This window comes from Rattus norvegicus, chromosome 2 (assembly GCF_036323735.1).
Source record: "Rattus norvegicus strain BN/NHsdMcwi chromosome 2, GRCr8, whole genome shotgun sequence".
NCBI lineage: Eukaryota > Metazoa > Chordata > Mammalia > Rodentia > Muridae > Rattus > Rattus norvegicus.
The window spans coordinates 159,848,577-159,864,225 of record NC_086020.1 but is presented as its reverse complement, the minus strand read 5'-3'; the positions used below and the strand labels follow the sequence as shown (position 1 = coordinate 159,864,225).

The following is a 15,649-nucleotide window of genomic DNA, read 5'->3' as shown; positions in this document are numbered from 1 at the left end:
AAGTACAATTTCATACAGAAACTCAATACCTCATTATGTTTTCCTTAGATGTGTGTTTCTGGAAGTTTATAGCAAATTAGAAAGAATGTTGCAAGAGTCAGAAAGAAAAATATTTTCAAGTTAAAAATCCCATGGTATTAAAATATCTTTCTCTTTTATTAATATTGGTGTTATCAAAATTAATATGTTATCAGGATTTAAATAACATGCATATTTAGCAAAGGTTTGTTCCTTACATAAAGGTTATTCTTTTAAAATGCTTTTCTGCTTTCTATGGAAAAGAAAAATATAGTTTGTTATTATTTCTTAAAATACTTTTGCTTTATCTTTATTTTTATTGGATTTTTTAAATTTACATTTCGAATGTTATCTCCTTTTCCTCTCTCCCATCCATAAACACCCTATCCCATCCCCTTCCCCTTCTTGTATGAGGGTGTTCCCCCAACCAACCACCCACCCTCTCCACCTCCCTGCCTTGACATTCCACTATAGTTGTTTTTATCAATCATAAAATTCTCAACTGGCTTAAGAAAATGGTGATACTCTAACTGCTTTTTACCCTCCAAAAATAAGTGTTCCAACTAAAATTTAGTTTCTAATTAGGAGAGCATAATAGAAGAAGAACCATGGTACAAAAGAACAGGCATTCCGTACACATTGATTTTCCTTTCTTTTGCTAGTGTTCTGTAAGGGTCTACAGAGCAGTAATGGATAACACACAGACCTTCTCAGGATTTATAACCTTCTCAAGTATATATTCAGGTGTTAATGACTTGCTGGTGCTAAACCACAATGCACCAAAATTGTAGTATATAGTTTTGTAATGTTGTTACTTCTAATTATACAAACATACATGTAATGATGATATGATAATGATGATGATGATTATGATTATGATTGTGTAGCTAAATAGACTATAAACTAGAAAGTGAAGGACAAAGGATGGTTTGGAGTGGTTTGGAGGGAGCATTCTTGGTATAGGCTAGAGGGAGAAAGGAAGGAGGGAAAATATTATAATTCTATACTAATTAATAGCATTTAAACATAAAATAGCTAAGACATGAATGCAGTGTGGAACATTACATTATTAATTGGGTAAATTATCAGATAAAAAGCTCACTATTTTATGGCTCAATATAAAACAGATTATGCTATGGAAAAGGTATGTGAGGATGCCATATTTTAACAGAGGAAGCCTAGTTGACTTCATATTTTGAGGTACACCTGGGTCTTTTGTATGTCTGTTTGTTATTCTGTTGAATTCCCTTTGATAGAAAATTGCATTAATGGGCAGGCACTATTAATAGAAGATAGAAAAATGATAGACTATTAGAAATTGTTAGAAAATCTTCAAATGTCTGTAGGCTATGCTAATTGCCAGTACACGTGTTATGCTTTCATTTTAGTAATAAATAGGGGAAACTACTCAAAATTTAATCTTTTTCAAAGACATTCTTCTTATGTCTTTGAGCAGAATACATTCAAGTGGGCTTATATTAGTAGCAAAATGCAATATAGATGATAAAATTTCACAGAATTTTCTAAATACCTTGTATCAGAGAAAGGATCAAATACACATTTGAAACTAGTATGTTTTAAAATAATGTATTTAATTTTACTTTTAGGTATTACTAATCTTTTAACTTGGTTATATTTCTAGAGCTGTGGAAAGAGTTTTTCCTAATAAGAGAAGCTTCATCCTCACCCGGTCAACCTTTGCTGGCTCTGGAAGGCATGCTAATCATTGGCTCGGAGACAACACAGCCTCGTGGGAGCAGATGGAATGGTCCATCACAGGAATGCTGGAATTTGGCATATTTGGCATGCCTTTGGTAAGATGGTTTGCTATTAGTCAAAAGAGAGGGGCAGAGCAATGTTTAAAAATTTTAAGATGGAGAAAAATATAATAAAATTTAAATATAAAATGTGAAAATCCTGTTAATAATTCTAAAAACAATTAGCAGAAAACACAGAGTCAAAATTATAGAAAGTCATCACAAAATATTTGAAGTGAATTTACAATGGTTATTAAGTATTCCATCACATTCATCAATAAAGTAAACCCCCAAAATCAAATGAAGCAAAATAACTTGCACATACAATAGCGAACTTGGAAGGTAAAAACATGTTATCATGATATATATATGTATATATATATATGTATATATATGTATATGTATATATGTGTGTGTATGTGTATATGTATATATGTGTGTGTGTATGTGTGTGTGTGTGTGTGTGTGTGTGTGTGTATGTGTAAATGCAGCAAAACCAGGTTAATTTTCAGAAAAAGAAAGAAAATCAATTTATGACTGAAGGTTAGTAATTTGATATTTCTTAGTCAAAGTTTATATGGTTTTAACCATTTGGAAAGGTTGTAGCCATAAACTCTAAATAAATAAAAAAATTAAAAGGGGAGATGGACATGGTGTGTCTCAGCATTAAAGAAGCGATAGTCATGGTTAGAATAGATTTCTGAGTACCATGTATCAGGACAACCTGGACTACATAGCAAGACCTTCATCCTGAAAAGTAAACAGAAATGAAGCAAAATAAAATGAAATGAATAAATATTGGCAAATTAAAATAGATGTAGAAATTTTAGAGTATGAATTCAAAAATAGAAAGTTATTAAAGTAATACTTATAATAATAAAAGTTATTTCAATGAAGCAAAGTGAAATATAACCAAATACACAAATTTACTATTTGAAAAGTTGCACGAACACATTAAGTTAAAGCATGCAGTAAAAACATAGGATTTCAATTAAAATATTCTTTAAAAAATAAACACTGATATTAATAATCTTTAACATTTATTTTGAAATATGTTATTTGATTTCCATATGCATCACTATATTTTCTTCTTATTTATCCTCCCCTGCTAACATTCATCATTCTTAACCCCATCTTTTATCATTTGGATACGTCATATCTGCCTATAATGGCTTTTGATCTAATTCCCTTCCTCCATTTCCTCCTCTATTACCCCCAAATTTGCATCCAAATCCGTCATGTGGTAATTTTAAAGCATACTGAGTCCCCTTAGTGCACACAGTATGTACATTGGTGTAGGGCAATCTATAGAAGCATGGAGAGGGGTTAAGGATTTAGCTCAGTGGTAGAGCACTTGCCTAGCATGGGTAACATTCTGGAAGAGAATTAGCTCTTCCTCAAGAGCCATTCACTATCAATAGCTCCTCAGCGAGGAGTGGAACCTAGAACTTTGGTTCTTAAGATCAACCTCGCTGGTCACCTTCCTCTTCTGAACTTGTCGTGAATATTCCAGTACCTACCTTCTCTGCTGTCTCTTGTTGCTTTCTCCCTTTAAGATTTGCAATAGAAATTTAAATTCACTGTACAGGCTTTCACCCTACCACATAAAGAAATAGGAAATAACACACTGTATATGGTCTGTGGGTTTTCAATTATGCTTACTATTGTAAGCATACAGGCTCACACATATGCACATACCTTCTAAGTGATCCACATCTTTGCAGATATCTAAAAAACTATCAAATATTTAGAAGGAAGATTGATTATGCATTTAACCAAACAAAATAACATATTGCTATTTCTCACATATTCTGTTAAAAAAGTAACAGGTAGATTAACATTTTGGATTAAAGTACAGCTTAATAATTTTAGATGAAAATGTAAGAGGATAACTCATGGCATGTTAGACAAGTATGTCTCAAACAGAACATAATGAACAAAATTTACAGAGCCATGGTATATAAATTAAATTAAAATGAAATTAGTTATTTAGTTCACTGAAAGAAATCTTAAAGTTTAATAGTAGAAAGCCACCTTTGGTAATTATAGTATCGGTTTATAATCCTAAATGATTAATATTAAATTTATAATGCCTAGTGTAAATCTACTTTAAAAAAAAGACAATAGAAAATTGTGTGAAATGTGTCTGATAAGCAATACTACAGAGAAACTGGTGTATATTCAAGAATGTCAGAAGATCTCAATCTAAATAGAAACAAGAGAACTCAAAGCTAATTATTGGTGATAAACACTTCCTGCAAACTGTTGATAAAAAACAATAAGCCGGGTCATCAAAACAAATTCTGAAAATGCACAATACGAATATTCAGGGTGGGGAGGTGAGGGAAGGAAGGCAGTTGGAAACAGAGAATTATAATAATGTGGACAGATAAAAAGAAGGATCAAACTTGGAGAGTAAGACATTTAAGGGGATGTCTAGAAAGGAAAAAAAAAACATGGAGTCTATATGAGCAATGCTCATTGACTGGTGCACGAAATGGGATGTCCTATGTAAAGTAGAATGTCGACAGTGAGTAAGCACAACCCTGTCCTGTAGGTAGGGGCCGACATCTGTGGATTTTTGGCTGACACCACAGAAGAACTCTGCAGAAGATGGATGCAACTGGGAGCCTTTTACCCATTTTCTAGAAACCACAATGCAGAAGGCTACATGGTAAGTGACAACGTCCCTCCTGGGTTTGTTTTGAAACCAACACAACTGTATTTTTAAACAACATTCATAAGGTTAGATCTTAGGAATATAACATGTTTTATTAATACATTTTTGAAACTAAGTTTTATGTATAAAATGGACACCTGAAGAAATCACAAACCATAATGCATCCATACCTCATTTTCATTTTCATCTTGGATTCTAAATGAGCTTCAGTTTACTTTATAACAAAATATAACTTTCTATGCAAGACTCCTAGCTGTTTTTGTAAAAGGAAAACAAAATAATTCAAGATAATATGATTTGAGTCCAAAGACACTTTGCTATGATTAGTAAAAGTTCAATGAACATCCCAGTAAACTCAAACTAACTTTTAAAGCATTAGCTTGAAATGGTAGGAACAGAAGTGTTGGGAAATTCAGCTCTTCTCATTTAAAATATGTAAACTGTGAGCTATAATAGACATGTCTTTTCTTATGCATGCCTTTTTTCTTTTTTTCTATTATTTTTACTGGATTTTTTAAAATTTGCATGTCAAATGTTATCCTCTTTTGCGTTTTCCCATCCATGACCACCCTATCCCATCCATCTCCCCCTTCTTCTAGGAGGGTGTTCCTCCCCCAATCACCTACCCCTTCCTGCCTTCCCTACTTTCCACCCTGACATTCTCCTACATTGGGGAATCCAGCCTTGGCAGGACCAAGGGCTTCTCTTCCCATAGGTGACCAACAAGGCCATCCACTGCTACACAAGCAACTGGAGCCCTGGGTCTGTCCATGTGTACTCTTTGGGTAATTGTTTAGTCCTGGGGAGCTCTGGTTGGTTGGTTGTTCTTATGGGGTTGCAAACTTTTTCAGCTCCTTCAATCCTTTAACTCCTCCATTGGGGACCCCATTCTCAGTTCAATGGTTGGCTGCGAGCATCCACCTCTTTATTTGTCATGCTTTGGTAGAGCATCTCAGGAAACAGCTATATCAGGCTCCTGTCAGCATGTACTTCTTGACATCAGCAACATTGTCTGGATTTAGTGGGCTGGATCCCCAGGTGAGGCAGACTCAGAACGGCCATTCCTTCAGACTCTGCTCCAAACTGTGTCTCCATATCTCCTCCTATAAATATTTTTGTTCCCCCTTTTAAGAAGGACTGAAGCATCCACACTTTGGTTGTCGTTCTTCTTGAGCTTGATGTGGTCTGTGGATTGTATCTTGAATAATTTGAGCTTCTGGGCTAATATCCACTTATCAGTGAGTGCATATCATGTGTGTTTTTTGTGATTGGGTTACCTCATTCGGGACGATATTTTCTATTTCCATACATTTGCCTATGAATTTCATGAAGTCATTGTTTTTGAGAGATGAGAAGTACTCCATTGTGTAGATACCTATTCTGTATCCATTCCTCTGTTGAAGGACAACTGGGTTCTTTCCAGCTTCTGGTTACTTTAAATAAGGCTGCTATGAACACAGTGGAGCATGTGGCCTTGTGATCTGTTGGTGCACCTTTTGAGTATATGCCCAGGAGTGATAGAGCTGGTTCCTCAGATGTGCAATTTTCTAAGGAACCTCCAGATTGATTTCCAGAGTGGTTGTACCAGCTTGCAATCCCACCAACAATGGTGGAGTGTTCATCTTTCTCCACATCCTCTCCAGCATCTGTTGTCACCTGAGTTATCTTAGTCATTCTGTCTGGAGTGAGGTAGACTCTCAGGGTTGTTTTGATTTGCATTTCTCTGATGACTAAGGGTGCTGAACATTTCTTTAGGTATTTCTCAGCCATTAGATATTCCTCAGCTAAGAATTCTTTGTTTAGCTCTGTACCCCATTTTTATAGGGTTACTTGATTATCTGGAGTCTAACTTCTTCAGTTATTGCATATATTGGATATTAGCCCTCTAATGGATGTAGGATTGGTAAAGATCTTTACACAATCTGTTTGTCCTAATTACAGTTTCCTTTGCCTTATAGGCTGCGTGTGCTTTGCAATTTTATGAGGTTCCATTTGTTAATTCTTGATCTTAGAGCATAAGCCATCGATGTTCTGCTCAGAATAGACATATTTTAAAAAGAGTATAGTAATATCCTTTTAACCCTGCTAATCAGTTAAGAACATGATGATCAAGACAATTTTCAGTGTTTACAAGTTGCTCTCTTACAAAACCTCAATTCCATTGAGACAAGACAGCTGCAGAGCTCAGTCTGCGAGAACCATCAAGAACATAGCTAAATGGGGAACAAAGGAGATTCTGAAGAATCCAATTTCATAGGAGAGATCTATACACATATTCTGCACTCATTTGAGTTTTCTAAATAGCAAATGGTATTCCAGGATGAATACAGTAATGCTTAGTTAGTGGGACGCATGTGGCAGGTACCAGAGTGACTATGAGCCAACAGAGTGGTGAGACTGGTCAACCCACTGTACAGGCATGGGCGTCCTGAATCTGGCAGAAGGGTGGTGACCTGGCAGGGAGAGCCATCCCATACCTGGTTCCAAGAGACTCTGCCAGGCCATTGGCAAAGATGTTGAGGTGAACAGAACCACTAGAAGAGCCTTGGATCTCTAGAAGAGTCAGGCACAATAGCCCCATTGTATATTCAGTGGCTGGGCTTACTAAATAGACAATATGATTTCACTGTACATTTAAGGAGGAGGCTCAGAAAGTTCTCTAGCCCTCTAGCAAACTATGTAAAAAACTTGGCACTAGGAGGAAGTTGTTTCATAGGTAGATCTTCTGGTCTCAAGGGGAATATTGAACTTTAAAGCTGAGGTTTACTAATCGGACAGGAAACTTTGTTCATTGTTTTTCTGAACCGTAGATTGTTTCTGTTCCTTCTGTGGTCGATGGCTATGCATAAGAGAGAATTCTTGAGCACACTCAGGTCTGTGCTTGGATGGGTTATATCTAGGTCAGTGGTCAAATTATGCCATGTAGCTGAGTACATTCAGGTATAGGCAAGCTGTTCTAACAGGAAGGGACCACAGATTATTTGGCAAATATTTTAAGAACATGAAACTTGGAACCACTCTAAAGAGAACTAAGTGTTTGAAAGCTTTTCTGACTATTTTTCATCTTTTTAAACTGTATATTTAAGTGAGAAGTGTATCCTTTAATATAACCAAGGATACAAAGCCTAAAACATTCAGACATAAAGAGGTTACAATAGGGACAATTTTAAAGTTTTTCATAGAAGAGTTCAAATTCAAATAATTTGCTTTTAACAACGATTGAAGTGGTTTAATTTTAATGTTTATTTACTTATCCTTTACTCATTTTTATCCCTTTTGCTATTGTATAGGAACAGGATCCTGCTTATTTCGGACAAGACTCTCTTTTGGTAAACACATCAAGGCACTACCTAACCATCCGCTATACTTTACTCCCTTTCCTCTACACTCTGTTCTATAGAGCCCACATGTTTGGTGAGACAGTCGCAAGGCCATTTCTTTATGAGTAAGTATTAATAATAATGAGTAAAACTTATAATGTAAGGGATGAGAAAGCTGTTTCAGAGGGTTAGAAATCTCTCTCTGTGTGTCTCTCTGTCTCTGTGTCTCTGTCTCTGTCTCTGTCTCTGTCTCTGTCTCTCTCTCTCTCAGCAAACAACAGGACTTAAGTTCTAATATCAAGAGATGGTTACTTTTGAATGCTACTGCAATATTAAGGCTATTAGAGAGAGTTGGGTCCCAAGAACTAGCGGATATATCAGTCTAGCTTAGACTAAACGGTGAGCTACTAATTCAGTCCGATACCTTGATCATGACAATGAAACAAAGAGAAGACAGAGGAAAATACTTCTTCTGGTCTTTATATGTGATAATGGGTATGTCCAAGTGCTCACTTTTGTGAAATGCATACACCACACAAAACAATATACACATGTGTATGTACACACACACACACACACACACACACACACATATACAAATATACGTACACACATACACCAGATACACATAGTATTCCAAAACATATCATACATAAACGTACAAACATATCACATACATATATTATATCATATATAAATATATTCATTACAAACATACATATCATACCACACACACAGAAATAATGATAAAAGTATATTCAGACATATAATTAAACACTTATAGTGAGGAATCAAGATACAAAGTGAGTCTAAAATTATTATTTTTCTAGTTGAAAAAAGTTTTAGTATTGTTCTAAGGTTGTAATAAATAAAATTAATTTTCTGGTAGACAGATTAAGCTATGATGGGGAAGATTTATCAGAAATTAAAGTTAAACTGTGTTAGGGAGATTATATTAGTAAGAAAGATTGAAAATGTACCAATCACATACTGTTACAACCCATCAATAATGTGGTGTAGATATGAAATTATACATTGTCTACTTGGTTTTTGTTATGAACCTACAGGATTTTTCTTAAGAACTGACCTAATGTTTCTTTTAAATACATACTAGGATTTTTTAGTGAAACATTGAAAGTGGTGAATTAAATAAATTCTGGGAATTCATAAACCTGCCTTAGAAGAAAACAGCAAGTTGCTTATTATAACATAAACATATAACATATAATATATATGTCATATTTTTGGTTTTACTTTTTTACATATTGGAATAACTCATGCCATTCCCTGCTCTCTTTTACTTGCCTCCTTCCCCTATGTCTGTCTGTCTACATGTATTACATGTCCACATGAACTACATTAAAACTGTTGCTTCAGGATGACATGTAAAAAATAAATTTAAAATAAGTATTTTTCAGGAAAGAACTGATAAGATAAAGAAAATAAGCAACTTACCTCCACTTATTTTATAATGTTATGTATTAAATACTCTAATTATTTTAAAGGTTTTACGATGACACTAACAGCTGGATTGAGGACACCCAGTTTCTGTGGGGCCCTGCACTACTTATCACTCCTGTTTTGAGACCGGTAGGCTTTACCTATGCATTTAATTTATTGCTTAAAGACAATTTGGCATAGCCAATTATGTATATAGTTTTGAAGAACTCAGAGAACACTTATTGCTCAGTGAACAACTTTGGTTTCACAATCTCTCAATGAAACTTAAAATGCCAAAGAATTTTAACAAAGTTTTTTGATACATCTAGTTTTTTAAATACTTAAGTAAGAACATAGAAAGGAGGTTGTGCATGATCAATTTTATATTGAAAAGTTTGTTTTTTGCCTTCAATCAAAGCTTTTAATAATGTTAATTAGGTCACACTTAGGAAGATACAAACATTACAAATTTGCTAAGGTGGTAGTAAAACATCCATGAAAAACAGCCAAGCCAAAAAATAGAAGTGAGACGTAAGTATCTCTGGATTCTAAATTCTAGTCTCTATTTATATGTGTAGAAATGAACATTTTGCATCACAATAAGCAAGTGGTATATAGCAATACAAGTGCATATCTGAATTATAATTGCCACAGAAACAGTAGTTTATTTGCCACTTGATATGGATTTCACATTATAATGTTGTTTATAATTCAGAACTACTGGAGTAAAATAACAGAGAAGCATTTTTTTTCCTCCTGAAAAATGGAAAATCTAAAACAATACTTGTCAAAGTTCTTCCTTAAGAATTGAGATTTCAAAACTGTGTTTAATATCATATGTATTTTGTATGTTTACACTAATTTTCTTTAATTCAGGGAGTAGAAAACGTGAGTGCATATATTCCTAATGCTACCTGGTATGATTATGAAACAGTAAGTAACATATATGAATATCTTTATCTATATGTTTCTGTACACACAGTGTATGAATGCAGAGAACTTCTCAAATTACTGTAAAAATATTGCACATTGGGAAATCTACCTAAAAATGGTTTACAGTTAGTCTTCATTACACATGAGCCAAGTAAATAATGTCATATTTTTAACCTACAAATATAATTTCGTATTTATATGAAATTAATGGTGTGTTTTTGAAAGAAATGAAAACATTTAATTCTTTGTTTATAATTTACATTTCTCTTTTTTCAGAAAGGTGTACACATTTTAAAATTAAAAATGTAAATTATTTTGAATGTTTTTCATGGCCAACTAGAATAGCCAAAATGGTAGCATTCACAAATACATAGACACAATAAGTTGATGACTTTACTTCAAAGACTTTATATGTTGCTTTAATTGACACATCAAAAACATATATATGAGTTCAGTGTAATGCTTCATTGCTTGTGTCTATTTTATACTGGTCCAATGAATGTAATGACTATATTCATTCCCTTATCATTATCTTTTTAAAAATTCTTTTGACATTTTTCTATTAATAATGATTCTTGCTATATGAAATGGGAAATTCATAATTCTGATCCTACATTTTTAGCAATAGTTACACTACTCGGGTATTAAAAAAAATAGGACAAATTATTACTTCTTCCATCAAATTGGGTTTTGGTATCTCCTACAGAAGCATTCCTTATTTTAATTTTTGTAAAATAATACAGGAATTTCTCCAATATTTATTGATAGACTTGGTTTATGATTCAATTATGTTACATTTGGATTATACACATGACAGTGGTGGAAATGTTTTAAAATTATATACTCTTATGTTTATGACTGTACTATCCATAAAGTAATATATCAAAGCAAAATAAATGTACACTAGTTGAAGAATATATAAAGAAAATGTGGTTTACACACAATGCATTATTATTTACATATTAAAATAGTGAAATCCTGTCTTCTTCAGTACAATGGATAGAAGTAGAGGACATTCTAATGAATAAAGCATCACATTGTAGATGAATACTATATGTTCTTTCTAAAATGTATATCATTATGAATAAAGAAACAAGATTGTGAGAAGTAATATAAAAGAGTATAAAATATGGGTATAATTGCTAATTATTATAGGAATAAAATACTTATCTACATCCTATTTTATATTTTAGAGGGAAATGAACTTATTTTCCTATGTATAGAAAATTGAAAGAAAATTGTTTTCTTCCCATAAAAAGTAAATTTAAATAATAAGTAAATAAGATAATAAATCACAGTCATTATAAATGAAATTGAAATATGCATGAACAATAAAAACAATATTTAATCTTCAACTCTTAGGGTATAAAAAGGCCATGGAGGAAAGAAAGGATTAACATGTACCTGCCAGGAGATAAAATAGGATTACATCTTAGAGGAGGTTATATCATCCCTACCCAGGAACCTGATGTAACAACAACAGCAAGGTAAAATGAAGGACAATTGCCTATTCATATGTGTTCATAATACTCTGTCTTCTATAAACTATTCCTGGGGCTTGGAGTAAAATCTTGACTTATAGGGACTAACTGTTTTATAAATTTAAAACGCAAGGATAACAGTGCGTGGTTCTATTTCCTGAAAATGTTTATTGAGGAAATGCTAGTGAGTACATCAGTCTGTGTTAGCAGTTTCACAGTTTGATCTTTCAGAATTGATTTTTTTAAATTTTTTATTAGATATATTTCCTTACTTTTCAAACGTTACTCCTTTTCCTGGTTTCCTGTCCATAAGACACCATTCCCTCCCCTGCTCCTTACCCATATGGGTATTCCCCCATACATTCCCCTTAAAGCCCCACCCCATATTCCCCTGCACTAGGGTCCAACCTTTGCAGGACCAAGGGTTTCCCCTTCCCCTGATGCCCCAACAAGTCTATTCTCTGCTACATATGCAGTTGGAGCCCTGGGTGAGTCCATGTATAGTCTTTTGGTAGTGGTTTAGTCCCTGAAAGCTCAGGTTGGTTGGCATTGTTGTTTTTATGGTGTTGCAAGCCCCTTCAGCTCTTTCAATCCTTCCTCTAATTACCCCCAAAGAGGTCCTATTCTCAGTTCTGTAGTTTGCTGCTAGTCTTGACCTCTGTATTGGACTTGCTCTAGATGTGTCTCTCAGGAGAGATCTATATCCTGTTCCTTTCCGCATGCATTTTTTAGCTTCATCAATCTTATCTAGTTTTGGTGGCTTGTATATGTATGGGCCACATGTGGGGCAGGCTCTGAATGGCCATTCCTTGAGTCACTGCTCTAAACTTTGATTCCATATCCCCTCCTATGGATATTTTTTTCCCCTTTTAAGGAGTGGGAGCATCTGCATTTTAGTCATACTTCTTCTTGAGTTTCCTGTAGTCTGTGGATTGCATCTTGGGTAATTCGAGGTTTTTGGCTAATATTCAACTTATCAATGAGTGCATACCAAGTGTGTTTTTCTGTAGTTGAGTAACCTCACTCAGGATGATATTTTCTAGTTAATTCCATTTGCCTATGAATTTCATGTAGTCATTGTTTTTGATAGCTGAGTAGTACTCCATTGTGTAGACGTACCACTTCTTTTAATCCATTCCTCTGTGGAAGAGCATCTGAGTTCTTTCCAGTTTCTGGCTATTATAAACGAGGCTGCTATGAACATAGTGAAGCACGTGTCTTTGTTGTACATTGGAGCAACTTTTGGGTATATACCCAAGAGAGGTATAGCTGGGTTCTCAGATAGGGAAATGTCCAATTTTCTGAGGAACCTCCAGAGTGATTTCCAGAGTGGTTGGACCAGTTTGCAATCCCAACAACAATGGAGGAGTATTCCTCTTTCTCCACATCCTCTCCAGTATCTGCTGTCACCTGAGTTTTTTTCTTCTTCTGGTGTGAGGTGGAATCTCAGGGTTGTTTTGATTTGCATTTCCCTGATGACTAAGGACGTTGAATATTTCTTTAGGTGCTTTTTTTCCCAATCTGTTAGTTGCCATTTTATCCTAATGACTGTGACTTTTGCCTTACAGAAGCTTCACAGTATTATGAGGTCCCATTTGTCGATTCTTGATCTTAGAGAATGAGCCATTGGCATTTTGTTCAGGAAATTTTCCCAGTGCCCCTGTGTTTTTCAGACACTTCCTCACTTTTTCTTCTATTAGTTTGAGTGTATCTGGTTTGATGTGGAGGTCCTTGATCCACTTGGAATTAAACTTTATGCATGGTGATGAGAATGGATCAATTTGCCTTCTTCTACATGTTGACCTCCAGTTGAATCAGCACCATTTGGTGAAAATGCTATCTTTCTCCCATTGGATGGTTTTAGTACATTTGTCCAAGATCAAGTGACCATAGGTGTGTTGGTTCATTTCTGGGTCTTCAATTCTGTTCTATTGATCTATCTTCCTGTCTCTGTAACAATACCATACAGTTTTTATGACTATTGCTATGTAAGACTGCTTGAAGTCAGGAATGGTGATTCCCTCAGAAGTTCTTTTATTTTTGAGTATTGGTTTTGCTATCCTGGGTTTTTTTTTGTTATTCCAAATGAATTTACAAATTGCTCTTTCTATCTCTATGAAGAATTGAGTAGAAATTTTGATGGAGATTGCATTGAATCTGTAGATTGCTTTTGGCAAAATGGCCATCTTTACTATTTTAATCCTGCCAATCCATGAGCATGGACAATCCTTCCATCTTCTGAGATTTTGCTCCGTTTCCTTATTCAGAGACTTGAAGTTCTTGTCATACAGATCTTTCTCTTGCTTTGTTAAAGTCACGCCAAGGCATTTTATATTATTTGGAAGTATTGTGAAGGGTATCATTTCCTTAACTTCTTTCTCAGCCTGTTTATCCTTTGAGTAGAGGAAGGCTACTGATTTGTTTGAGTTAATTTTATACCGCAACACTTTGCTGAAGTTGCTTATGAGGTTAAGTAGTTCTCTGGTGGAACTTTTGGGGTCACTTAAGTACACTATCATATTACCTACAAATAGTGATATTTAGATTCCTTCACTTCCAATTTTTATCCCTTTGACCTCCTTTCACTGTCTGATTGCTCTGGCTAGGATTTCTAGTACTATATTGAATAAGTAGAGAGAGAGTGGGCAGCCTTGTCTAGTCCCTGATTTTAGTGGGATTGATTCAAGTTTCTCTCCATTCAGTTTGATGTTAGCTACTGGTTTGCTGTATATTGCTTTTACTATGTTTAGGTATGGGCCTTGAATTACTGTTCTTTCCAGGACTTTTATCATGAAGCGGTGTTGAATTTTGTCTAATGAAATGACCAGGTGGTTCTTTTCTTTAAGTTTATTTATATAGTGGATTACGTTGATGTATTTTCATATATAAAACCATCCCTGCATCCCTGGGATGAAGCCTACTTGATTGTGATGGAGGATCGACTTGATGTGTTCTTGGTTTACAAGAATTTTATTGAGTATTTCTGTGTCAATATTCATAAGAGAAATGAGTCTGAAGTTCTCTTTCTTTGTTGGGTCTTTGTGTGGTTTTGGTATAAAAGTAATTGTGGCTTTATAGAAGGAATTTGGTAGTGCTCCGTCTGTTTCTATTTTGTGGAATAGTTTGGACAGTATTGGAATGAGGCCTTCTAGGAAGGTCTGATAGAATTCTGCACTGAACCCATCTGGACCTGGGCTCTTTTTGGTTGGGAGACTTTTAATAACTGCTTCTATTTCTTTAGTTGTTCGGGGGGTTGTTTAGATTGTTTATTTGTTACTGATTTACCTTTGGTACCTGGTATCTGTATAGAAAATTGTCCATTTCCCCAGATTTTCCAGATTTTTTGAATATAGGCTTTTGTAGTAGGATCTGATGATGTTTTTAATTTCCTCTGATTCTGTTGTTATGTCTCCATTTTCATTTCTGGTTTGTTAATTTGGATATACTCTCTGTGACTTCTGGTTAGTCTAGCTAAGGGTTTATCTATCTTGTTGATTTTCTCAAGGAATCAGCTCTGGGTTTTGTTGATTCTTTTTTTCCTCCACCTTTATTAAATTGGGCATTTCTTATTTACATTTCAATTTTTATTCCCTTTCCCTGTTTCTAGGCCAACATCCCCCTAACCACTCCCCCTCCCCTTCTGTATGGGTGTTCCCCTCCCCATTCTTCCCCCATTACCGCCGTCCCAACAATCCCGTTCAGTGGGGGTTCAGTCTTGGCAGGATCAAGGGCTTCCCCTTCCACTGGTGCCCTTGCTAGGCTATTCATTGCTACCTATGCAGTTGGAGCCCAAGGTCAGTCTATGTATAGTCTTTGGGTAGTGGCTTAGTCCCTGGAAGTTATGATTGCTTGGCATTGTTTTTCATATGGGGTCTCAAGCCCCTTCAAGCTCTTTCAGTCCTTGTTGACTCTCTATGTAGTCCTTTTTGTTTCTACTTGCTAGATTTCAGCTCTTAATTTTATTATTTCCTGCCTTCTACTCCTCTTGGGTTTATTTATTTCTTTTCATTCTAGAGCTTT

General features: G+C 34.9%; 1 protein-coding gene across 1 annotated transcript in view; it reads left to right on the top strand.

Moving 5' to 3' along the window:
- The window catches only part of Si (sucrase-isomaltase), an 80,335-nt gene that overhangs the window by 20,677 nt on the left and 44,009 nt on the right, over positions 1-15,649 (top strand). Inside the window, exons 16-21 of the mRNA NM_001389226.1 lie at positions 1,661-1,832; positions 4,333-4,449; positions 7,746-7,900; positions 9,281-9,365; positions 10,092-10,148; positions 11,511-11,635. Coding sequence (NP_001376155.1) covers positions 1,661-1,832; positions 4,333-4,449; positions 7,746-7,900; positions 9,281-9,365; positions 10,092-10,148; positions 11,511-11,635 — 711 coding nt within the window. The remainder of the gene's footprint in view (positions 1-1,660; positions 1,833-4,332; positions 4,450-7,745; positions 7,901-9,280; positions 9,366-10,091; positions 10,149-11,510; positions 11,636-15,649) is intronic.